This window comes from Trachurus trachurus (genome assembly GCF_905171665.1).
Source record: "Trachurus trachurus genome assembly, chromosome: 12".
NCBI classification, from domain to species: Eukaryota; Metazoa; Chordata; class Actinopteri; order Carangiformes; family Carangidae; genus Trachurus; species Trachurus trachurus.
This window is the reverse complement of record NC_139908.1, coordinates 10,914,765-10,941,136: the sequence shown is the minus strand read 5'-3', so window position 1 is coordinate 10,941,136 and position 26,372 is coordinate 10,914,765. Positions and strand designations below refer to the sequence as shown.

General features: G+C 43.7%; 1 protein-coding gene across 1 annotated transcript in view; it reads right to left on the bottom strand.

Annotated features, from left to right (window-relative positions):
- LOC310994654 (zinc finger SWIM domain-containing protein 6-like) overlaps positions 1-25,040 on the bottom strand; it is a gene marked incomplete at its 5' end in the record, with an annotated part of 42,620 nt that extends 17,580 nt beyond the window's left edge. Inside the window, one exon of the mRNA XM_083983422.1 lies at positions 24,563-25,040. Within this exon, the coding sequence (XP_083839548.1) occupies positions 24,563-25,040 (478 nt within the window). The remainder of the gene's footprint in view (positions 1-24,562) is intronic.
- Positions 25,041-26,372: the final 1,332 nt, after the last annotated feature.

The window sequence follows — 26,372 nt, the reverse complement described above, 5'->3', positions numbered from 1 at the left end:
TAAACACGACCAGGTGAGTGTGGTCAAGAGAAATAAATTGATATACTGCAGAAAAATGGCCCATTTGAGTGTTGTATACATTATTATTACTCATATTTCAATGTTAACGCCAGTTTTTGCTGTTGCAAAAGTTCATTTTTATTTTTATTCTCATGACACATTAATCTCAAGATTTGTTTTCTTGTTTATAAAAGTTTGGACAAAACTGAGAAAATCCTATAGCCTTTGTTTTGTCCAACTAATAGTCCGTTATTACAACTATTAGAAGAAAAGCTGATAATTCCCACATGTCGTGTCGGTAAAAGATGAGTGTGCTGCGACCTCCTTGTGACCAGAAGTGTTGTGTGATTACCAGAATCTGAGTGTGTGAAAAAAGTATCTGAGAGAGTTAGTGGGTTACGAGTTATAACAGATGGTGTAACGGGCTTAGTCAGAACAACACTGACGCAGTGAGTCACCGTTTATCACGTCTGTGTACATTTAACAGTTTAAATGTCTGTGCTTTTCTCGGTCTCACTGTGGCGAACACAGAGTTCTTGATGTAATATAAAAAAAATAATGTTAAAGGAGATATCAGCTTCACGGCCGTTTCGGCTAATGCTGCGTTCAAGGCAGGCTTTTGAAACCGTAAGTTACAGCTTCAAGTCACAACTACGACTTGGTAGCGTTCCAGGTAACCCGTAGCTCGTGTTTTTACCATCCTGTTGTCTGTGAAAGTTCCCTATAACGGCCACTCGTAACTTCCGACCCGTGAACTCGTACCAGATCGAACTGGTATGACTTCACAGGAAGGAAAAACACAAAGTACGAGTTTCTTTGAACGCACCATGAGTTAGCAGCCCCCGCCCTTGTCAGGCATCAATTGGTCCTCGTGCTACGTCACCACATTCACGCGCATCCCTTGGCTGCACACACAGCCCTTCATGCCGTTCTCTCTCCTCATTGGATAACACTTGTATCCCAGAAGAAATGTTTTCTCCTCGGGTTACAGCAGAGCAGAGTGACGGAGAGACTCGTGTTCCGGTCGAAACACTCTATGTAAGTGATTGCTGACGGAAAATATGACTAATTAGGACTTATATTAACAAAAACATTTCACTGATATCTCCTTTAATTATTTCAGAGAAACTTGTTCTGACTGAAAAACCTCAAAGATCTCAAACAAACGCATTTCTACGTTCACAGCTCATCATACACAGAGGACGTTATGATAGAGAACTGATTATGGGCTGTGTGGGAGTCTAAATCAAGTCCAGTAATTTCTTTTTTAAAGGTCAAATAGGGGAACTCAGAGTAAAGTGTCAACATCGGGGCGTTGTGTTTCCTGTCTTTATTTAAAAGTCATTAAACCCAACACTGTAGATGACATTCCCTTCATCTAATGACTCTGCGTGAGTTACACTGAATCAGCGACAGAGGTTAAAATGGAAAGAAAAAGACAGACTTGCATGGGGCCACATATTTTTTTCCCTCTTGCAGCTGTTGCACGACAACAGCTGGATGACTACAGTGTGAAGTTTTGGATTTAACTTTGTGATGGTTGGCAGGACATCGGCTGTGGCGCTGGCGACCCGCGAGGCCGTTGTTGTTTCATCTAGTCGTCCCTGACCACGATGATGGACGCCACATTTTGATTATGTTGTATAGCCTAAATCTGACATGTGGGAAACAAACAAACACACACACATACATATGTGTCCACAACACATAAACAGCGGTATTCACCCTTGGAACATCAGCTGGGAGATTTAATTTCCACTTTGCCCAAATGTTTTCACACATGTGACACACACCGCACAGCTGACACATATCACCCCTGCCGGGTGGAAGAAAAACAGAGTGGGTGTTTGTCTGCATATGTGGTGGAGCCGAGCGCCGAGCGATACAGAACTGAGCAAAAAAAAAAAAAACACAACAGAGGCGGAAGGACTGGGAGTCAATATCCGAGAGTGAAACCCGTGTAGGAATAGACAAAAACCGGCGTTTCACTTCTTACTGCCGCCTTTCCTGCTGAGCAGACACACACACACACACACACATATACTGAATCACACTTCACACAACAAAAACGCACAACCGCTGGTCCACATCCTGTCTTTTAAATACAAAAACAAACACAGTACAGAAGTGCACGGTGCTCTCCGTTACGCAGCCCTGCCCCAGTCACGCCTGGCCCACAGCTGAACTACTGACGTAACAGAAAGAGAGAGGGTGAATCGAGGAGGAGGAGGAGGAGGAGGAGGCTGGAAAAATCGGTATGCCCTCAGCTGAGTGTGAGTGCGTGTGCACATGCAGCAGTGTATACTTGGCGGCGAGCCAAAGCCCTGAGCTCAGCATTCTGTAATGTACTTCCTCTCCGTGTGTGTCTGCGCTTCACAGCTTGCATAATACAGCTCCGCGCACTGCATAGCAACCAAACTTAACTCCTTCACCCCCAGAGCGCCGTCGTTTCCACCGGGTCGCCACCGCTGGAGGAAAAGTAACGGTAACCCTTTATAATAAGTAGCCTACACACTATTAAGCATTAATAAATACTGAATTCTTCATTTATAAAGCATAAATTCATACTCATTAGTATATAGTTTATAAATACAGTGAATGCGTAACCCTATGAGTAACATTAACTGTGTTTATAAACTACATACCAACAAGTATTCATGTGTTACAAATGATGAATTTAGTATTTATTAATGTTTAACTAATGCTTATTAGTGTCTACTTAAGTACAATTAAGTTAAGTACATTTGCTTACAAATGTACTTAAATACAAAAGGGAGTCCAATAAATTCAGTGTTTACTGCTCTGCAGGTTTTAAAACTCTTGGTTGGTTTTATTTATACACACTAGTGCATCAATAATTGTGATATAACATAATGAAAAAGGCCAGTGCGGATACTTTTGCACCGGTGATATAAGCTCACGCACATGCACGCTCTCATGCGCACACCGAATGACAGGCACAACAGTCCAACTATTAATGGTTTTTGCTGTATCTGGGTGTTGCGTGCGTGAGCGTAATACGCCGGCAGCTGCAGTGAATATCAATAGATAATAAAAATCTATAATAATGAGAGCTACTAAAAATCCGCCTCTCTCTCTCTCCACGTGCTCCACATTTCAAATTAAAAGCCCCTGACAGAGTCGTGCAAATTGTGACTTCACGAGACTGCAGCGGCTGTAAATGTTTATAAGGGAAACACTGAGGTATATATACAGTAAGGCCTCGTGACAACCTGCCATCAGACACAAAAACATTTTAATAACTGACATTACTGCGCTGCCCAGCAGGCAGAGGGGAAAATGTTGAGGACTCTCTTGAATTAAATCCAACACCTCCCTCCATTCGGTGCTTCTTTTTTTTTGTTTTTTTCCCCAGACTTTTTCGAGGACCTGCAGATACTGATTACACGCTCGCCTGGAAACCGAGGGTTTAACACTTCACTCCAATTAAAGCCCGAGGTAGTCGACTTAACACGTCTCTATAGGATTCAGCAAAGATGGTGACTCTGTGAGGAGGAGGAGGAGGAGGAGGAGGAGGGGCCAACAACAACAGGGGTGTTTTTGTGGCTGAAAACAAGGCCCAGGACGTTAGCCTGTGAAAGAGCAGTGGCTCGGGTCCCTGCGGGGTTCAGACCTTCTCGCCAGAGGCCGTGACGCAACATCGCCCACAGAAACGGCGGCTACAGGGGGTCTTTTCTCAGCTATGTGGCCACGGCCTTCATTTAACAGGACTACCGGCACACAAAAGCCAGAAAGAGCTTCTTCCCCACAACCAAACCCAAACCACCCCTCACCCCAACTCCTCCTCCTCCTCCTCCTCCTCTACCTCCACTACATGACTCACAAGCAGCCACACCGGTCTGCCATTCAGTCAGCTCGGCCACTCAGGCGTAAGTGAGAGCCTCTCAGCCAAGGTGTGCTTTGTGTATGCGAGTGTTGTGTTGTGGTGTGTGTGCTTTTGATGACAATGGAGAACCTAATCTCTCACCCGTGGAGATGCAGCAGAGGCACCTCTGGGGCTGTAGGGAGGAGAAGTAAACAACCAATCAATAGTCGCTGCTCGCTGATTACCATCTGTCCTTAATGACTGGTTCCAGATCAGCACTAAAAGTAGAACTAGTTGAACTGATTTGCTTGATCCCAGGCACAGCAACCATCAAGATCAAAAGAGAGAAAAAGTGTACCAAACCGAAACATATTTGTGTCCCGACTGCTCGGATCATCCATCACCATGGAAACTAATAGCAATTATATCAAACAGGGTTTCTACAGTCTTCGTCAAAATTGAATTAAAAGACTTTTTAAGACCTTTTCAGTATCACACTGAATACAGTTCAATACCTTTAAGGGGGTCCGTGACTGTGGCTGTTAATGCAGCTTGTGTCAAAGTCAAACACCTTAAAGAGAGAGAGAGGACGCAAAAAGACGAAGACAACTGTGTCAAAGAAACACAAAGTGAGGCAAAGCGGCTCCACACAGCTGTCCACCGGGGGTTCAGCGGCGTGAGCCGGAGGATTCACCTCCACGGGAGCTCAGAGCAACGAGGTCAACGAGGATTTGAGTTAACTGGGTCAATCTGTGTCTCTTAAGCTCCTCACACTACGACCACACCAATCAATGCTCTCTATTTGTTCTGTGTTCTTTCTTATTTGATAATTCATTTCATTGTGTTTGTTCACCCTTTAATATTTTGGTGCCGTATAAATAAAGTTTGATTCGTTGATGTGTAGGCTCAGTAGATTCTAGTTAGTCACGGATTTTATGTGTAATTAGCAAAAGTAAAACCAGACTACAATATTTTTCCACACCAGTCAGTTGTTCATTTGCTTCTTCCTCCGATTTCGTCCTCTGCTTTTGAGACCAAACTCTAGAAATAGCAAACTGTGCTGAAATACTACAGGGAGGAAGGACTCCTCTCCGACCGAGTGGACAGAAATTCCTCAGCTCTGTCAGAAAAACAAGAGCGCTGCCTTTACAACGCATGAGAAATTGCAAACGGTCTTGTCACTCAGACAAGAAAACAGAAGGAGGAGGAGGAGTCCTGCAACGAACTGCAACCACTGAAGCCGCTGTTTTATGGCGTCCATCCCACCGTCCAATAAAGACGACGGGGATATAAAAGAAAAAACTTCTAATTGCTGCCATTCAGGCTCCATGATCGCGGCCCGTCTGGCCTGGCTTGGCTTGGCCTGCAGCGAGCACTGGGAGGAAACTGGTCCCGGCTCTCAGAGAATGACTCAATCTGCACAGTGAGTGGAGAGTGAGATGGGCCTCTTAACAGAAAGTACACCAGTAGAAACCTCAGCGGTGGAATCGATTACTAAAACAGCTATCAAAGCACTCAGAGAAGCTGCACTCGTTGCTACTTGTGAGTTATATAATTGGAGCATTACGGAGGCAGGTGAAGTGAGAGTCAGAGGTAAATTATAACTATAATAGAAGTCCTGAACTCAGAAAGTTTTTCCAATTTTGAGTTTTTCCATTGGCAAAACAACGAAAGGATTTTCAGTTCAATTATGGAACAGAAGCACAAAAACTAAAATAATTTCAACACAGGAAGTGACATAAAAAACCTTCATCGTGTCTGTCTGTTGTAACGGACACGACTGTGGGTTTTGGGGCCCACCGGGAGTTTGTGGGGGCCAAGGGGAAGTTGGTCTTGGTGAATCAGCCTTGGCTTTAATGGACAAACAGACACAGAACATACGTGTGACCACATTGTGTTGACATGTGGATTAACAGACAGACGTCACACACACACACAGGGGCCCCGGTCTAACTGACAACTCACACAGCAGCACTAGGGCTGGATTTTAAAAATTGATTTTCCGATTTATATTATATTCCGATCTTCATTTGAAAGATCTGATATCGATTCATAAAATCCTAAGATCGATCCTTTAATGTACGCCGGCCGTTGCACTATTGCACTGTTTACTTCTGGAGTGGGTCATTATAAATAAATGTGCATTAATGTAACTGCTTTAGGTTAGAGAGGTCCATCTTTGTACAATTTGCAACATAAGTTTTGTGAAAATCTCTTTCATAACCAAGCAAATTGGTATTAAAACTGAAATATCTCCAAATGAATCAACATCGAATCAAATCAAAACCTTGTGAATTGGAATCAAATCAATTCAGTAGTAGCGACATCCAGCCGTAAGCAGAACTGATGGAAAGTAACTGGCCTACTTTGGCATTTTATGTTACTTTGAGAAATACTTTAATTACTGATACAGATATGGATTGTGTAGGCCTAGTGTTTTTTGAAGAAGACTACACAGACTTCAAGTTCAAGCTAAAAGACAATCTCACAACATTTCTACGAATGTTTGTATCTTTCCTCGGAGTAACGACGGCCTTCAGAGGTTTGACAACAAGCTTCTAAAGGGACTGAAGAGGATTTTTTTCTCCCCTCCTCGTCTTTCCTCCCATTTAAAAGCATTTGTTTGAGTGCCGTCTGTTCCCGATGAGCTCAGAGAAAGTCATTTGTTTAGACTCTGAGGACCATCAGCAGGCCAGACAGTGCCTCTCCTCTCCAAATGCATTTGTTCCCACTCCTGAGATCCACCGCAGAGAGTCTCCACAGAGAGCCTGAGCTGCAGCGCTGCTGCTAATGAACCCAGGAATCCCATGAAGACATAATTAAAATCAAATAAAAGCTTTTAGTGTTTGCTTACATGTTGATCTGATTGGGCTTTATTAAATCTCTTTCAAGGTAAAAGCACTGTTTGTGATTTTTTTTTTCCTTTTCTCACCCATGTAAGGAATAGAGGGTTAAACGTGAAGCTGAAACCTAAGCGCTGTTAGCTTAGCTTAAAAATACAAGACTGGAGGTAGCTGAACAGCCTGGTTATGTCGAAATAACAAAACCCACACACACCAGCACATCTGAAGCTCATTATTCAACATAAAACATCTGATTTATTTCATTCAAGCAATAACTGAAGTGTAAAAATAACTAGCACAGCTAGCATTTCCAGATTCCATGCTAACCTAAGATAAGCTACTTGCTAGCTGTAATTCATAGGAGTATGGAGTGTCATACAGGTAGTTGAAATTAAAAAATAGGAAATGAAAACCTAAAACAGAGATTGGCTAAAATTCATATTTTGGAGCTGCATCCAACTGCTGGTTAGCTTAGCTTAGCATAAAGCCTGTAAACAACTGTGCAATGGTTTTTATGCTACAGCTATGCTAACTATCCCACAGTTTCAGCCTCAAATTGAACCTCAGACATGAAGGGGCATCAATCACACTCCCAAAGAGAAAGCAAGAGAGTGTATTTCTGTGGGATCGTGATGAACTGAAGATCACACCAGCAGCTAAAGTCAGAAACAACAGGATCAGAATAAAAAAGGAAACAAAGATGAAGGTAAGCTCGGTCCTCTAAATTATTTACATCTCGTCTTTGATCACATCAGCTAAGATACTGACCAAAATAACCAGAAAGGGAAAAAGCTAAAAAAAAAAAAAAAAAAACTCTTTGTGGGAACAGGCAGCACGTCAGTGAAGGAGGCCGAGGGGAGAAGCTCTCTGTGGGAACACATGCGTTGGGAAGCGTCGGGTCTGTGAGTGGATGAAGTTAACCTGAATGTTTCTTCAGCTCCTTTGGGAGTGTGGTGGTGCAACTCCAGCTGTTTTCTGCATTTTCTTTTAATGTCACCATTTTTCCTCCGCTGAATCATCATCATCTCCTGAGATTACAGCGTGTACTCTGCCACAGTCTCACTGCGCCAGTTTAATACCCTTAGTCCTACAGATTATACATTTGTATCGACAGGTTTGGGTCAACGCGCTTTCATCTACTCCCAGTAATGGAGGAAGCGCTCCGGCCTGTAATATTTCTTAGAATAACATGACCTATAGTGACATTTATTTTTTTAATCATCAAAGTCAAAAATGAACTTTCACACACAGCTGCTTTATATTTTCACCCATCATCAGGCACTGATTATTTGACGGTGCATTTAAGGACACTCCGACACCTGGATGTCATCGGTAGAGCTTTTCCATTAGCACAGCAATAAATGATCACTGTCAGTATCGGTTAAAACTGATGGTTATCTAATCAATTAAAGCAGATATCAGCTTCACGGCCGTTTCGGCTAATGCTGCGTTCAAGGCAGGCTTTTGAAACCGTAAGTTACAGCTTCAAGTCACAACTACGACTTGGTAGCGTTCCAGGTAACCCGTAGCTCGTGTTTTTACCATCCTGTTGTCTGTGAAAGTTCCCTATAACGGCCACTCGTAACTTCCGACCCGTGAACTCGTACCAGATCGAACTGGTATGACTTCACAGGAAGGAAAAACACAAAGTACGAGTTTCTTTGAACGCACCATGAGTTAGCAGCCCCCGCCCTTGTCAGGCATCAATTGGTCCTCGTGCTACGTCACCACATTCACGCGCATCCCTTGGCTGCACACACAGCCCTTCATGCCGTTCTCTCTCCTCATTGGATAACACTTGTATCCCACAAAGAAAATTTTCTCCTCGGGTTACAGCAGAGCAGAGTGACGGAGAGACTCGTGTTTAGGCTGAAATACTTCATGTAAGTGATTGCTGACGGAAAATAGGACTATTTAGGACTTATATTAACAAAAACATTCCACTGATATCTGCTTTAATGGTTCGGATAACAACATGTCTGAAATGTATGGATGCATGGTTGGTGTTCAGCTATTTAGTCTATACACACACACACACACACACACACACACACAAACACATACATATACACACACCTGCTACTGCCTGCAGCGCAATCCAACAAGAGCTACTCCTGATGAGCACCATAGTGTGTGACCTTTCACCTCCAGCCAACTATTCTTCGTTGAGGTCACAAACAGCCTGAAGAAAACACCAGTGTGTGTGTGTGTGTGTGTGTGTGTGTGTGTGTGTGTGTGTGTGTGTGTGTGTGTGTGTGTGTGTGTGTGTGTGTGTGTGTGTGTGTTACATGAGAGTGCGGGCATGTGGTAAAACCGCTGCTGCCTGTGGCTACCATGGCAGATAGCAGAAAACCCAAATTATATTTACATGTTGTTAAACTTGGAATAAAAACTAGTGAATTAATCAATTTTTTCACAATTTCTTAGAAACATTTGTCACCTCACAACACAAAGAAAGCGAAAAATAAAAAAAACCAAATGCCTCTACAGCAGTTACGATATTAAAACCTAATCGATCTCACAGGGACAACCCTTTCCAGTAAGTGTATTTTCATATCTCACCATTCACACGCCATGTTTGCATAAGTATAAATACAAGCGTGACACCAGATATATGATAAGGAGAACGGTACACTTCCTTAATATTGTTGTGTTAATGTAAATGACCCAGAATTCAAATAGTTTTTTTTACAATTTATTGTTGAGTTTGGATACAATGTCAGAAAAAAACGACAATCACATTTGTTTTTAAAAGCAGCAAATGGGAGGCTGGAAAATTCTCATGCTCTTATTTTGAAATAAAGTTCGACTTCCTCTTTTTATTCACTGCAGTTATTAATACATCTACTTAGCTGCCTTCCAGGACTGAGATATATCATTTTTATTTACTGTACCTAAGCTGTGAGCGAGGAGTCTGATGATGATCTGAACTCTGTGTTTAGTGTGTGTGTGTGTGTGTGTGTGTGTGTGTGTATCTGTGTGTGTGTGAAACGCTCAGTCACGGCAAGGACGGACAGATACTGCAGGATGACATGACGAGTCACATCACAGCTGCACAGGAAAACACCTCCAGCTGGTGAAGGAGATGCAGAGCGGGGCCGAGTCGGTTGTTTCAACAGGAACGGACGGAAAAGAAAAAAAAAAATGTGAGGAGGCAGAAAGTGAAATAACTGTGTTGCCCCAATAGACACTGAGCGGATCGATCAGGAGGAGGAGGAAAAGGAGGAGGAGGAGGAGGAGGAGGATTTAACGCCACCGTACAACTGTTTATCTTCCTCTCCAGTCAGACCTGCTGTTTAAGCACAGCCATTCCTTCCCCCAAAACCCCAGAAATGTTGAGCAAGCTGTGTTGTCTGTTTAGCCTAAATAGAAAAAAGGAGGTTCAGGGAGTGTAAATCTGGTTTGATGCACTGCCATGATAAGGTGTGACCTGCATCCTGTTTTAACAGTGAGGGGCCCCTCCTCCTCCTCCTCCTCCTCCTCTGTGACGGCGTAGGAAAGTATTCTTCTTCTTCCCTCTCCAGGCACAATGTTATGACGTTACACCGACAGTTAAACGGCCGCTCTCGACAAGCCCTGGGTATGTTGTTGGATTAGTTGTCCCAACATGCACATACACACACACACACACACATACACAAACACATAGATAAAAAAACATAGAAGCAGAACATACAGTTCACACAGACAGGCTCAACTTGACTCAGCTTGACTCGGATTGTTGATGAGCTGCATAACTGCAACAAGTCCTCACATCACATCCACCTAAACCTCCCAGAGCTGCACCTCGCTCACATGAAGCCGATGTGGCTGCATGGAGCTGCCAAGATCAATTAATTTATCGATCGGTCGACTGGAAGAATAGACAATTGATCATTTCAGATGAGATAATCTGGAGCTTTTTCTTTCTCCACCTTCCTTTTTTAGAGCAAATTAATGAAGTGACATCATCCTCAACTTCTTTAAGGATGACGTGATGGACTATTTTTCCTCATAATCTGGCAGATTAATCAATAAAGAAAATAAACAGCCACCGCCCTGATATTGAGGTTAATATTTCAACACATAATCAGCTCGTTAAACACACTCAAGATGTTAAACATTAAACCCTCTCACCCTCTCAGATGCTGATAGATGATGACCTAGATGTAGGCCCTACTTACATTACATTACATTACATCAGTAGTTACCATCCAATAATGTCATGTATAATAAAATATCTGATTATGCAGAAGAGTACTTTTACTTTGAAACAGGGCTTGAAACTCGCTCCTCAGCATTTTCTATTCCTCAGCTGCACTTGTTCACTTTTGTCTGATCCTCCTCCCTCCCTCCTTCTCTCTCTATCTTTGCCCCTCCCTGCTTTAAACTGCATTAAAGTCCAGTCGATACAGTTCTCAAGTGCACCGCATACCCGTGCATTACTCATCGTTAACAGATGACAACAATGACTCAACCTGTAGGCGCATGCCAGGCATAACCCCACGTGTGCGGAAACAGACCGCATGAGTTTGCAGGGCTTGTGAGAGCTTGTGGCATCTTTCAGGTGTGTGTGTGTAAGTGTGTTTGTTTGCTGCTGCTTGTCCTTTGAGAGAAACTGACAGTTGAGCAGAATAATACTTGGCTATTATTATCCCCATTATCTGATCACCGGCTGATTATGATCTTAATTTTATTTTATTTTTTTAAAGAGGCACTCCATTGATTTCACTGGTAATAAAATAAGTCACGTTCGCTCTGCGTGGAGAGTTTGAGTCGCAGAGTCAGACATAATGGTTTGTGGAGACTCTGTTCAATTTGACCATAGGACAGTGTTCACAGCTGAAGCTCCTCTGTGCATCCAGACAGTGCGAAACTCTCGGGACATTAAAAATGTCAGGTAAACAACCGACCACGTATCTGCTTCTCTAAAAGTCTGAGAACATAAGCTCAGACAGGAAATTCTGGTCTATCGGATTATAAAATGTAGAATAACAAAATAAATCGCCTAAAATCCAAACATATTCAATTAGTTATGGCAGAAGACAAGGAAAAACAAGAGATTTGCATAATTGGGGGGGATGGGAAATGTAAAAAATTTGTCATTTTGCTTGAAAGCGAACCTCAATGGTTATTTGATCGTTAAAGACGTGACAGATTTATCGTGTGGTTTGGCTCCGGGGGACAATTAGTAATGAGATTGCGCCGTCACAGAAAAGTAAGAGGAATTTTTCACACGACGAAAACAAAGTTGTGCAACAGTTTGCCTGGAAGACTTTGTGCAGTGGAAACATAATCAAATAGTTTGAGGATGTGTGTAAGACGACCTGGTTTTACTTGTCTAAATTTCACCTTCGTGCTGCACCTTTCGAAAGCTTTCGAGAAGCGGCGACGAAAACTATCTATGAGTCAGGGAGCGAGAGCTGGAGGGCTGTGGAAAGGCCTGCAGCGACAGTTGGACCAGGAGAACGAGATCATTTGCTTGTTGTTACAGATACAGATGTCAGCGCGGGAGGTGGAGCGATGCAAAGAGGCAGAATAATAAACCGAAACCAGACGGGAGATCCCTGAGTATAAAGCGCCGAGGCGGCAGGCAGGCAGGAAGTGAGTGGTTGTGGGTCTCGTGACAACAACAAGGAGGACGTGGAGGGGGGAGGGAGAGAAGGGGGGTGGGGGTGGGGGGGGTGGATCTGCATGTGTTGGCTCGCAGTCGTTGTGTTTATGTTACGTGCCACACAAGTCTGGGTACTTTGTGAATTTGGCTAGGCAAACACAGAGGCTGAAGAAGAAGAAGAGGAGAGGCCAGGCGTGTAGAGATGCTGAGGGCAGATGGCTGCAGCCTCATCCTGCTCAACAGGTTCACATGCAGCAGGGAAACGAGCGTGAACTCCTCAGACCTCTGCGGGGCGGTTCCCATAGCACAGGTTCACTGACATTTGAGGATAACGCCGTGAACACTGACTGCTAGTTTTTCCCCTTTAGAACAAAGCTATAACGTTAGCAGCATCTCCAGATCTTGTCGTTGTTTACGTCATAATTTACTTGAAAAGTCCAGGACTGGGTTCTTATTCAATGGGGAAACTGGACTTCCAGGTCCTGTACTCTGTAAATATACATGCAGATCTCTCTAACCGCTGTAATGAATGTGTTTCTGTTGTCCGAGGAGGACGGGGGTGAGCCATCCGTCTTCATTAAACACACTCAGGCTGTGAGCTTTGAGGAAACAGCCGCTGATGGATGACACCTTTAAGTTCCCATTAAAAGGAAAAGCATTGCGCTCATAAGCAGCATCTGATTAACCGTCTGAGTGGCTGCAGCTTCTTTTTCATGAGAATCAAAAATTAAAAAAAAAAAGAAGTACCAAATCAAAGAACGGGAGATTTTAGAGGCGACGACCTCAGAGAATGGTGAGCAGTGCTAATAACGCTGCGTTTATGCAACGCTTGCAGCAGCTCACCTGTTAACTGAAGCGCTCTGTTTGCGGAGCAGCGGAGGTCCGCGGGGCGCTGCTCTTCAGAGACCACCCCATGAGGCCTCAGGGGGTCCCATGAGGTGAGGACAGCGGCAGGCTTTGACTTGCTCAGACAGTGCAGGCTTTAATAAAAAATAAAAAAACCTCCCACGCCACACACACACACACACACGCGTCGGAGAAGAGAGACTGTTTCTACGAGCTCCGAGAGGCGAAGGCCTATCTGGAACCGAGACGATTAGCCGATTATTAAATTCAAGTCCTTCAACAGGCAAATAATGAGCAACTTTTGATTAATAATTTAATAAATCTTTCAAGGAAAAGAAAACACTGAACTTTCCCCAACTCCAGCTTTTCTTTATCTTTTGTGATAATGAACCTGAGTACAGCTCAATCAATTTATCTGCCAATTATATTCTTGCTTTGGCTCCAATAATTAATCATCTGGAGAAAAATTCACATTATAATGCCCCTCACCTCTCTTGTTTTTATTTGCCCAACCACCCTGAACCCACGGAGATTCAGATTAATTTGATTCAATGTAGCAAAATGCTATCTGGTAGTAACTTTCTATTGATCATCTAATCAAATAAACAACTTATCGCTGCTGCTCTAAACCTAATTTGTGTGGAATTTGAGGTTTTTTTGATCACATTTCATGGATCACATTAAAATACTGATTAATTTAACATACTACGAACTGAAGCCAGTAAGTAATTAGCAGATTAATCGATAATGAGGGGCTCAGGTGTCTCCACGGTAGCTGTTCAGACTATCAGCGGCGTTAACGTGGACAGGTGGATGTGTCGGACAAGCTGCGTGCCACTGAGAACAAAACGGGATTTATCGAGTCGATTAAGGGCAGGCGGAGGTAAACTAGTTCCTCCCCCTCCTCCACCCGCCTCTCTGCTCCGCCGCCTCTCTCCTTTCCCTTTCAGTTGAAGGTTAATGATGAAGGGACACGGCAGAGGAATACAGATCAGGGAGACGTGGATGGATGTGGAAAGTGTGCTAAAGCATTCGGGAGCAGCTGTGGCGGGAGACCGTGAGCAAATTTTAACTACGACCCAACCGAGACCTTTAAAGAATAAGGTCGGAGATATTCAAGGTTGTTTATTGAACCACAGAACCCATGAAAAACCAACAATAAATGGATCTGACTAACAAGACTACTGTGTCTCGTGTGTCTTATTCCTCTGTGCCACAGAGCTCCAGTGTTACTAACATTACTAACAATCATTTTGATTATCAATTAATCTGCAGGCTGTTTCTCTTAAATTATCGATTTATTATCTGCCCACGAAACACACTGAGAAAAAATGAAAATATCAATTTTAACTTCTCAGAGCCCAACAACAACTCATTCAAATTGTTTAGGCCAATAAACAGTCCAAAATCCAGCGTTAGTCACTATATTATCATATATAATGGAGGAGATTCATACAATCCTCATATTTTAGGACCTGGAAACAATATATTTGGGTGTTTCCTATAAAAATGAAGAATCTGCTACTCAAAAGGAGCTAAATGTGGATTAATCCACCACTGAAAATGGTCTTTACTCGTGTTTGAGTAATGTTTGTTAAAGGGATAGTTCAACATTTTGGCAAATTTACCTCGAAAACAACTACATCTCGTAATGTTCTGTTATTATCTCATAGCGTGGTGAATGTGCAGGTCACAACTTGTCCACCAGAGCGTTTTGGAGTTGTTGGATTGTGTATTTGATGAGTTTGAAACCAAGAAATCCCATTAGCCTCCGTAGCGTAGCTTTGAGCAGCTTGTGGCTCTGCTCCGCCGTTCTAAAAATAGCTTGCACCGACAAATAAAGGTAACGAACCTCCTGCTATGACTATAGCGATTATGGCAATGGGCCAGTTTGCCAAAAATGTTGAACTATCCCTTTAAGCTACAAATGAGCCTCTTTTAAAAAGTCTATTTTTCCACAAACTTGACCCATTTGTACATTTTTTAGAGAAGGGAAAAAATGTGGTTGTGTTATAAAGAGCTGGAGCCAAAAATGTGTGCGTCCATCTATGTGTCTCTTTTTCGATGTGGAAGCAGAATTGAAAAATTCTGGCCACACTCTGGTGGTGTCTGACACTGACCTGGAAAATACCTGGGCACAACTCCAAGACTTTAACCAGCAACAACAACAGGAAAACGGAGGCTGGCGTTACCATGTACTCCCTCTGCTACAGTCAGCGTGGCTCTCTCTTTCCAAGTGTGGTCATATATTAAAAAAGAAAAAAACATGTCTAAAGCATCAGGGTTGACCAGGAGCTGGGCGTTCGTTTGAAAAGTGTGTGTGTGTGCGCCTGATGTTGCTCCAGCAGAAATCGATCTTCTGGAGCAGAAGCATATTGAGGTGCGATTGCATGCACCGTTAATGCTGATCAACAAACCTAGAAGCCCGAGCACACTGTGTGTGTGTGTGTGTGTGTGTGTGTGTGTGTGTGTGTATGTATGTGTGTCTGTGTGTGTGTGTGTGTGTGTGTATGTGCACACGCTCCCTCAGCATATTTACATGCAGCGACTCATCGATTCTTCATAAAATTGCAGATGAGAGAGCGAGCCGCGAGTGATCAGTGTACACAAGATGCCTGAGGCTGCATGTGCATCAGTGTGTGTGTGTCTGTGTGTGTGTGTGTGTGAAAGAAACATTAGCGCTTTGATATGCTGAGCTCCAGTTTGATTCAGTGGAGTTTGCTGACTTCAGCCGTTAGAAGCATAAATATTTACAGAATCACACCATCGGAGATTTAATACAAATCACCCAGACGGACGTTTGGAGGAGGAGGACGGAGGATGCTGCTGATGTTTGTTTCTCACTGAACTGGGATCAGTCCTCTCATCAGCACCATCTCCATTAATCTGCTAATTAGGCTCTTAATCATTTGGTTTGTAAAATGTTAGAAAACAGAGACAAATGCCTGGTTAAATGCCAGATTTCCAAGACATGTTCAGAGTGGAGTAGCTTCCATGACAAACAGGAAGTCCTGACACCCACATCTGCAGTCATACCGTGATCCGACGTGGCGCTAACGAAGATGCTAGCTAAGTAAAGTGAGCCCTAGCCCTCCAACTCTCAGGCGGCGACGAGCCGACACACGTTTGAAATCTTTGCTTTTACAGACTTGCATCAAACAAACCTTAAAGTTTTAGCTCACGGCAAAACAAGCTACAACTGAAGCAAACATGATGCGAACACGTTCTCCAACAAGAAGGGAAGAATACGTTCATCTGTAAACCTGATTAAAGGTCGCACCGTTGGCAGCCCTCAGCGACACGTGTGACGTGACTTCAGGGTGCGTTCACAGCAAACAAACAAAAACTAGACAACTATTTGAACACCAATATGATCCTTTTTTCTCTCATTTTCTAATTCCGGGTTTTCCCCGAGATCGCTGATATCAGGGTATTATTAGATGGTCGGTGCTTTAAGAGAAATATCTGAGCGCTTCTTCCACCGCTGCAAATCAGGAGGACGTAATAATGAGCGCAGGGGGAGTGAACGTTTGTCTCGGGACGCCGCACCTCATCAGACGATCGCCGAGCCAAAACGTCCTTTACAGGGCAGAACAGGTAAAGTTTTCGCCCCAGACTCCGGTTGGTCTCATTCCACTCATGACAAAAGTGCACCACAGAGACCCGGCTAGATTTCACTGTGTGTGGTGACGCTATGCGAAGCTCCCCGACCCTTTAAAATCAACATTCAATACAGAGAGAGAGAGAAAGAGAAAGACAGAGACAGAGACAGAGCGAATGGCAGCGCTTCTTAAGATATCACACCATGAAATGTGAGGAAAACTACAGATACATAAGATCCTGGCGGAGGACGCGCTGCCAGACTCCACAGACTGCAGCGACAGCAGGCGACCACTCCCTCGCAGCCCTCCGTCGACCAAGCAACAGGCCCGTGACAGACTTGAGGACCGAGCTTCAAATTCTGCACTAAAGTGAACAGAATTACAGAAAGGCTGACGCAAACTACAGCCTAGACCGTGACAAGAGGCGAGCAGAGGTTTAGATTGGAAGAGCAAACACATCAGATCGCAGATAGAAAAAGACAAAAAGCACCTGAAAGAACAGGATTTTGTGTTTTTACCTTTCCAAAAAATGAAAAGTCTGAAGTCTGACAGGTTTATTATGACATTTACTGGTTGATAATATCCTCCACTGCAAATCTACAGATGTATACATCACGTGTGCATTCAGATATAAGTGAGTTACGACTCCATGAACTATGATACTGTTTGATAATGTGGATAATTATTCAGAGCTGAAACTCTTAGTTGACTAATGAGCAACTGATTTGATATGAATGAATCATTTCTGTTATTTCTCATGTAAAAAAGGGAAGATATTCTCTAGTTTCACAACAGGATTGACTGTTTTTCTCTTTTTAATCACTGCTGTTTGACTTTGTCCTGAAGATGCCACCTTTAGCTCGGGGAAATTATAATGGACATTTTTCAAAAATAATCACCTGATTAATCTATAATGAAACTAACTGGTGCGTTGCAGCCAATTAATGGATTTACTGTGTGATAAAATCACGAGTGAAAATAAAAACGTTATCATAAACTGCTGTGTTGTGACACTGTCCCTTTAAATTACAGCTGAGATGATAAGTCAATTACTCAATTAGCGGATCAAAATGAAATTATTTGGTAACTTTTTTTTTTCTTTAATTAACTGATAATAAAAAATAATCCCGGACGTCCTTCATCATCTGTGGAGTTGATTTCAGAGAAGAACGAGCCGTGTTCCTGATTTCCCTTCAACAGCAAACGCTTCATACTGACGTCTCAATGATCTCTGACCTCATACAGCAGACGGAGGACCTCTGAGCTGTGAACTTGACCTCATGTAAAGTGCGCACTGATTGAATGCGACCTAATAACCAGGTAGCACAGGTAACAAACACATTACAGCATGTGTTTTCCCACCGACGTATATAGAAACCATGACTTTCTTTGCTCTTGGTTCACGTGATGCCCGTACGTACGTTATAGTTTACATCTTTGATTATTTTCCCATGCCAACTGTTCTGGAGTTGTTTTGACTGAGCGAACGCAGCTTCTCCGACTGAAATAACCACATAAACACCGCAGCCTATACTTCAACACAGTCACTGAAGCCTATATTCAGCTCCAGCCTCAACATGTGCCTGCGCCGTCCACGTCATGTTTCAAGCTGAAACCCTCAGTCTCTTCTTCGGCCTCTTGCTAAATATTCTGACATTCTCATGAATAGACAGTAAAGCCTCTGACCATGAAACTAAAATCTTGTCTTCCATCCAGGAAATCTTATTATGAAAGGCCATTTTTAGCCGTTTGCTGGAAAGATGGCTCTAAGTCTGGATCAGCTGCTCCACTCCAACGCATTAGATCCAGACTGAAATATTTCTAATCATTTGTACTCAACTCAATATATTCATGTTCCCCACAGGATGAACCCAGACGACTCTGGTAAGTCCCTGACTTTTTCCTGCAGCGCCACTATGAGGTTCGGCATGAGTGGTCATGACTCAGGAATATCAACAACAGCTGGATGAAATGCAATGTGGTACAGATGTTCATGATGACCAGAGGGGCTGACTGTAAATGCTCTGACTAACACAACAGCATCATCATCATCATCATCATCATTATTAATACAATCATCTCTTTTTTACAGGAGAGACCCGGTCCAAATGTTATGAAGACATTACTGAGGAAACATCATTCATTTAAAGAAAGAACAACAAAAGACAAACTGAGATAGATTTGAAAGCAACGACCGATTTGTGCTGATTAGCTGATGTTACTGTTGAATGCACATTTACGTCACCTCTAAAGCAAAACTATCAAACCATCCTGAACGCCTGCTTCTTCATTGTGAGGATTTGTTGTAGAATATGTGCTGGTAAATCAATAATTTTGGAGCGCTCTGGACAAAACAAGTTATTATCACTTATTATAACCTGAAGCTAAAACTGTCATTATCAAATGACAGTTTTAGCTTCAGGCTCAACTGTCTTTTCAGAATATAATAGTGGGTTTATCTACATCTGCAGGGAGTTGCACTTTTTTCTTTTTTTTTTAGCTGGACATTTACCTACATCTACATAGATAGTGTCTATAAGAACTTAGTGTTGTGCTAAGAGACTCTGTTTTGGCGCCCTGTAGATAATTTCCCTCGAAGCGTCATTGTAGTTTTATTTGTCTCGGCATCAGAGTTGTGCACACAGGATGTATTTGTGTTTTCTGACCCGAGTGCAGTACGATGAAAGCTGCTGCTTCTCTGCATGAAAGTCACTTCACACCAGAAGAGCTGGTCTTCCTCTGTGGGTTTAAAAAGCTCATGGAGGATGTTGAATCGGTTTCAATAAGGTGCCTTCTCTCTCTCTCTCACTCTCTCTCTGTGCTGTGTTTTGCGTATACAGCGAAGCTCAAGTTTTACTTGGACAGTGTAGAAACACTTCCTTTGCACTGATGCACTCTCGTTTTGACCTCAGAGTTCACACATCTGTCTTCAGCTTGGTGTTTTATCGGCCGCATCGGCCTCTAAACAGCTCATTTTCCTTTCACTTTATGCATTAATCTGGGTAAGTCTTTAATTTTTATGACTCGGGGCCTTGACTGTGACTTTCCCACTTTCAATTTAGAAGCTCGGTAGAATTTTAAAGCCAATTAGACCTCTGATGGAAACCATAGCAACAATTAATGACCAGTTATAAAGGAATAATTACTGTTTAAGCCTCTAGGCTGGATTGCACCAACAAGGTTTAACTTTAAAACCAGATTAAATCATGGTTTAAGTTTAAATTCGGTTGCACTAAACTTTAAACCTAGTTCAAAATTAAGACAGATTAGATTTAAACCTCCCTTTAAACCTCAGTTTAATTTTTACTCTAAACTAAGTTTAATTTTAATCCTGTTGCACCAGAACTTTAAACTCCAGTTTAAACTGTGATCTAGGGTTAATTTTAAACTGACAGTGGAGGAGGTTTAATTTTTTCAATGGCTGCATTTTTGAGCTGGAGTGAGCAAAATTATGAAGTTCCTTGAGGAAAATTGAGAGACAGGCAGCTCTGTCTCTCAATTTTCTCTCTTTTGCTTTGTTTTGTTGCGCACAGAGACGTTTCTGGGCGGCAGTGTTGCCAACTTGGCGACTTTGTCGCTAAATCTGGCGACTTTCCAACCCCTCTTGGTGACTTTTTTTGTCAAAAGCGACTAGCGACAAATCTAGCGACTTTTTCCCGTGATATTACAAACGTTTCTGGACCTGAAATCACGTTATCACAGCTGTTTTCAACGAGCAGCGGCGCTGCCGCGGGCACTCATAGGTATTCAGCCTACACACAGTAGTGTCACGGAGCTGCCTCCGCTGCATTCAGAGACGCTCTGCTCCACGCCACAGACATAAAGAGCGCCGCTGGCCGCTGCCGCCGACACCCCCCCCCCCCCCCCCCCCCCCGCTGAGAAAATTACGTCATTTAGCGACTTTTAGCGACTTTTACGACAGCCAATAGCGACTTTGCTTACTGAGGAGTTGGCAACACTGCTGGGCGGAGAGAGACGGTGTTTTCTCTGACAAAGCTCAGGTGAAGCTACTGCAGCAGAGTAGGAGGCTCAGGGCTGCTAGCTGCACTAGCTGTCTCTGATGCTAACGAGTGCTAGCACGTCTCTCTCTCTCAGCAGCAGCAGCAGTCAGGAGGACAAAAGAAAGAAATACAGTCTGAGTGAAGCGCTGGAGCTGCAGACCGATTCCCCACCGTCACTGACAACTAAAGCCTCGACTGGTAACAAGTATGAGGACCTGGGGAGCTAGCTCGATGCTAAGTCCGGTTAGCATCCACTGCTAACACCGTCTTCCCAGCTCGGCTCTCCTGTTTACTAAACAAAACAAAACAAAAACATGTGACACCAGACCCTCTTGGAGGCTCCTGGTGTTGGTGACGGCGGGTATCTGCCCAGACTGTATTTCGTTTCCTCTGCGGTCTTGACTGCTGCTGTCAGGGGCAGGAGGCTAGTCTACACAGTTGAGCCGCCCAGCTTGAATGTTTTGTTTACAAACTGCAACGAACAAAACTCCATTTTGCATATTTAATTCGTTTCCTTTATACACACTTGTCCCTACTGATTTAAATCAGTTTAAATTCAGTTTAAATTCAGTTAAACTGAGTTTTACTAAACTGAGATTAATTTTAAATGGTGCAACAGAGCTCTGCTTAATTTTAAACATGGATTAACTCATTTTAAACTGAGTTTTACTAATCTCTGATTAGAGCTAATCTTAGATTAAATTAAACCTTGTTGGTGCAATCCAGCCCTACTGTGGCTGTTAAAACTGCAAAACAAATTAAATGTTAAATGTTGGTGCACTTTAACAAAGGCTTTTAGACCGCTGTTTGGGCTGCAACTAATCACTGTATTCATTAACAATAAAGATGATGATTATTTTCATGATTTACTAATTATAGGTGGGGCTATAAAACAGAAAATAGTGTAAAATATTCATCCTCCAATAGTATAAGTTGAAAAAAGTTGGTTTGTTCTCACATTTGAGACACCGCAAACAACAAATTATCTGGATTTTTGGTGTAAAAGTCACTTAAAAGCCAACTAATCAACTGATTTCTGCAGCTCTGGATACTTCTGCTATTGTCTGGTGTTAAATCGCCTGCAGCCAACATCAGTGTCTTTGGAGCAGCAGCAGCACACTTTAGTTATTTCTTCGGTGCCGGTGGAGGAGCTCGGTCCGGCTCGCAGCTCAATAACATCACTACAAACTACGATATTGGCTTCAACCTGGGGAATAAAGAAGCCCTCAAGTCTAAACTCGAGAAGCTGCGGTATTTTTCTCTTGTAAGTTAAAAAAATGGCTTCCTTTATCTGTGCACTGATTAACAGTGAGGGTTTGTTGTGGTGGAGGGTCCGACTCTGCACACAGCAAATGTGTGCCAATTCATTTCCTCCAGGTCTGCAGTGAAAAACCTCCCTGCTCTGGTACGGCCCACACGTGGGGAGATTACATCTTTTATTTATCACTTCTTGGCTCTATTTTTCCAGCAAATTCCAGGCTGGGGTGCAATCAGCCAAGAAACCCTCCCTATGTGTGTGTATATATGTGTGAGTGTGTGTGTGCACTACTGTTATTCTTCTTTGTGAGCATGCATATCAAAAGCCACCGCCCCCCCTCCCTCCCTCACTGTGTGGAATAACAACCCAGATTCAGTTTCTTCCCTATAGAAACATTTCCAAATATGTGGGAATATGTAGGCCTCTCGCTTTGGCAGGACAGAGGCTGGTGTGTGTGTGTGTGTGATGTGAGTGTGTATTCCCTTCAGTTGAGGACACAAAGCCCACATGAACCTCTTGCATTTAAAAGTGAGAGGGGACGGTTCACGCAGAAAGAAACTCAAGTGTTCAGATTGCATTACAATTCAAATTAACCATGCAGAGTAATGGGATTACAGTCCTCTCTCTCTCCGGGAAGAAGAAGGTGTCCCGGCTCGAGGCTGCTGGACCCTGTAGGTGACAGACTGCAACACTATCAAAGAGACTCCCAGCTGACCACTGCAATGATAAAGGCTGTAAAAAATAAAAATAAAAAAATAAACAACCCAAAGACTGGCTTCATTAAAGTGAGCTATCTCTCCAATCTGCTTCTCTCTCACGAGCCAATCGTGCTCTTCGTCTTCTGTTTTCTTTCCCAATTATTGATACACAAACACACATAGAGGAAAAAAAAACCCTGAACCAATTGGCTGTGGACTGGTGTGAATCGTGGCCCATTTAAAACAGAATCGTTGTGGCTCAATACGCTTCCTCCTTCCAAATCTCCTCTACTTAACAAGGGAGTGAAAAGCTGCTTTTGTTTGCCTTTCCTTTCGGAGGCAACAGGAAGCTTGAAAGACACAAATGAACATGAAAATAGGAACAAAGTGCCAAGCTCACAATAGGAATGCTGGGGTATTTGATATGTGTGCTGCTGGGTGATTAAATCTCAAAGAAGGGGCCTGTGCTGCTCTGCTGTTTTTTTTTTTTTTGCATGTAAAATATACAAAATAAAAAGAAATAAGAAGGAAAAGCTGAACTGAATGACATTAAATCTAAAATGTTGCAGAGTCACCGATGCACGCTGCTGCTGCTGCTGCTGCTGCTGCTGGTGGGGAAAAGTTTGTCATGCACAAGCGACTTGTCAAGTTAGTGCGCATGCAGGTGTCTGTTCCTGTTTCACTCACTCAAACACACACACACATACACACGGTGGGTTAGAAACAAGCAAGATACGGTAACCCTGATGCTCTGGTCTCATCTTTGCCCACATTCACTTCTCTGAGGGTTTTTTTCTGCTCTAAAAACACACCGTGGCTCCACTAGATCTAAATATACAATGACTATAATGTGAGGCTTGCACGTTAACCCCCCCCCCTTCCACACACACATACTTCTCGCTGCAGAACAGTGAGGCACAATGCGTCTGCTGATCTCACACACACACACACACACACACACAGACACAATTATTACTCATCAGCATCTCAACTGTGCCACACTGAACAACTCATTCAGATGTAATGTGTGTCAGTTGAGACCCAACCCAACACCGAGTACTTCCCTTATTACTCAACAGTTCTGTGCGAGCATTTAAAAAAAAGAAAAAAACTGGTTTTAAAAGCTCTTGCTGTGGATTATGAGTATTGAACGTGACAAATCCAGCGAGAAGTTGCAAGATTTAGTACAAAAACACAGCTTTATGCCCCTAAATGCTCATTTTATGTCACAGGAGATCAATCAGCGAAGTAGGTTTGGGTGATTTCTGATGATACAGCATGTCTGATCTGACCCTAAAACCTGCTTCAGAAAATCTTTGGGGCTTTTGTGTCACAAATCCCCATAGCAAAGGTTTTACATTATTTCCCCTGAACCAGCAGAAGTAGAAATGTGGGTATATACCCTACTTATGTTTTATTCTGTTAACGTTTCTCACTGGTGGGGATGAGATGTGGGGATTCCTGTTTTTTTTTTTTGTTTTTTTTGTTAAAGCCACAGCTTGATTTTCACCGCAATTAGTGGATTTTGAGGCTTTGTCGTTACCCTGCATTTCACATTCAAACTGCCCCCGAGCAAAACAGGATTTAAATGCCCCAGTCACACATTCCCATTCATGCAGCCAACAGATTTAAAGCCCCATTGTAGCCCCTCTGTGTGTGTGAGTGTGTATCTGTGTGTGTGTTTGTGAGTGTGTGTGTGTCGTCTGACCGCTTCACCCTTTGTTGTCAAAGCCTGTCACGTTATCTCCCTTCGTTTTTCAGCGAGATCATATTAAATACAGGCTGAGTTGTTGCTTTTGTTGTTTGCTGGCTGATCATTATTATTATTCTGCTTGTGTTTGTGCTCGGTGTGTCCGGTCCGGTCCCATCATCATCATCACATCACCACCACTCACCGACTTGCAGTACGTTGTCCACGCAGCCGCTCTCCAGCAGACCGATGCCCCGTCGGAATGGCAGCCGCGTGTCGTCGCTGCTCTCCGCGCTGCTACTCCCGATCTCCTCCCCGCTGCCGCCGCCGCCGGTGGTGGTGGTGGTGGTGGCGGTGTTGAACGACGAGTACATACAGATCTCCCGTTCGCTCCTCGGGAAAGACCAGTACACGATCCGTCTCTGAACGGGCTCCGGGATCCGCTCGAAACGCTCCTCGACCCGCTGAAACGGCCACTTCTCCGCGACTTTCCTCGCCGCGATGTCCAGGAGAGTCTCCGGGCTCTGGGTTTTGCCCGACTCGCCCTGGGAGGCTGCCGAGCCGCTGCCGCCGCCGCCGCCACACGTCGCCCACACGGCCCGCTGGCCTTGCCTACATGTTGCATTGTATCCCGGTCTACAGCAGAGCCGCTTGGCCGGGGGCTGCTGCATGCGCTCCGCCATGATAGCTCCGCTTTAACGGCGACGGAGGAAGTCAACGCACCATATGAACGGGATGGGGAAGGGAAAACGGTTACTCACGGCTTGATTGTTGGCCGTGTATGACCAAATCATCCTTTTAAGGGAACATGGGGGCGGGGCTTCGTCGAGCTTGTCAAACCCCTTTGTTGACAAATTAAGCGGGGGGCGGAGCTTGTCCGGGCGGAATTCCCGCACGGCCGTTGGTCCTTTGTGAGTCGCTTAGAAACCGAATAAAAAAAATCCGTTCTAAAACATGGCGTCGCCGTGATAACCGCCCTACTTCCACACGGTGCCCTTTTCCTCCAGCGGCTGTTAACGGGTATTATTACAGCCGAAGAGACGAGCCCTTTTGTCCGCTGCTGTGAGTTGTGAAGCCGGGCAGAACGCTGGCTGCCTGCTGGCTGCCTGTGGGGGCGGTGATTGGCCTGTCAACACCGGAGCCTCGTGGTTTTGGGGGAGGGGGCAAGTGAACGCAGCGCCGCCCCGTGTGTGTGTATGTGTGTGTGACGTTTAAAGTCCGCTGGAATGTGGGGCCGTTTAAAGGAAACACAACTCATTGTCGAGAATGACAGAGAACCACTGTGTATATGAAAATGAGCAAATTTACAGGAAAGATACGGTGGAAAGATTGAAAATGTCGAGTGTCTCATTTACTTAACATGAGAAAAACAAGATTACAAAAGTTCAGCTGAGTAAAACAGTAAATATGTACTTTTCCCCCCTATATTTATCATACATTGGCATCAGATCAACCTCCAAAAACTACTTGAAATAGTTTCCTTGACCCTGACCATTACTCCCCTGAGGCCAACTGGACAAAACCAAAACCCTCCATGGACAATAGTCGTGTTGTGCTTTCCCCAGTTGCCCCCAGGGGCACAACTGCTCAGCTTCTGTGTTATCAGCTGCTTAATGGTGTTCACCTGCACTTCCAGGTATTAACCTATGTGACCAAATAGATGGGTGCAGTCGAAACAATAGAGTCAGTATGATTTTTTTTGCGGTTGAACTGTTGTGAAAACAGTTTGCTAATGTTTGCGGTGTAATATTGTCACAGTGACACAGAGACGTCTCTTCATGTTGCCAGTTTCTGTTTTAACTTTATTCACTCGGGTAGGCCACAGTTTCAGGTGGTTGTGTTCCACATGTTTTTTCTATTTCTGTAGCCTAGCCTACTACTTTACAATGCATGCAATTGGCAGATTTAAATCATCAATATTAAATAGCAACATAAATTCTGTCATAATAGTGTTTATCAAACTAATAGCAGTTGAAATTCACCCCACCATCATCAGCTGCAACATTTAATCCTCA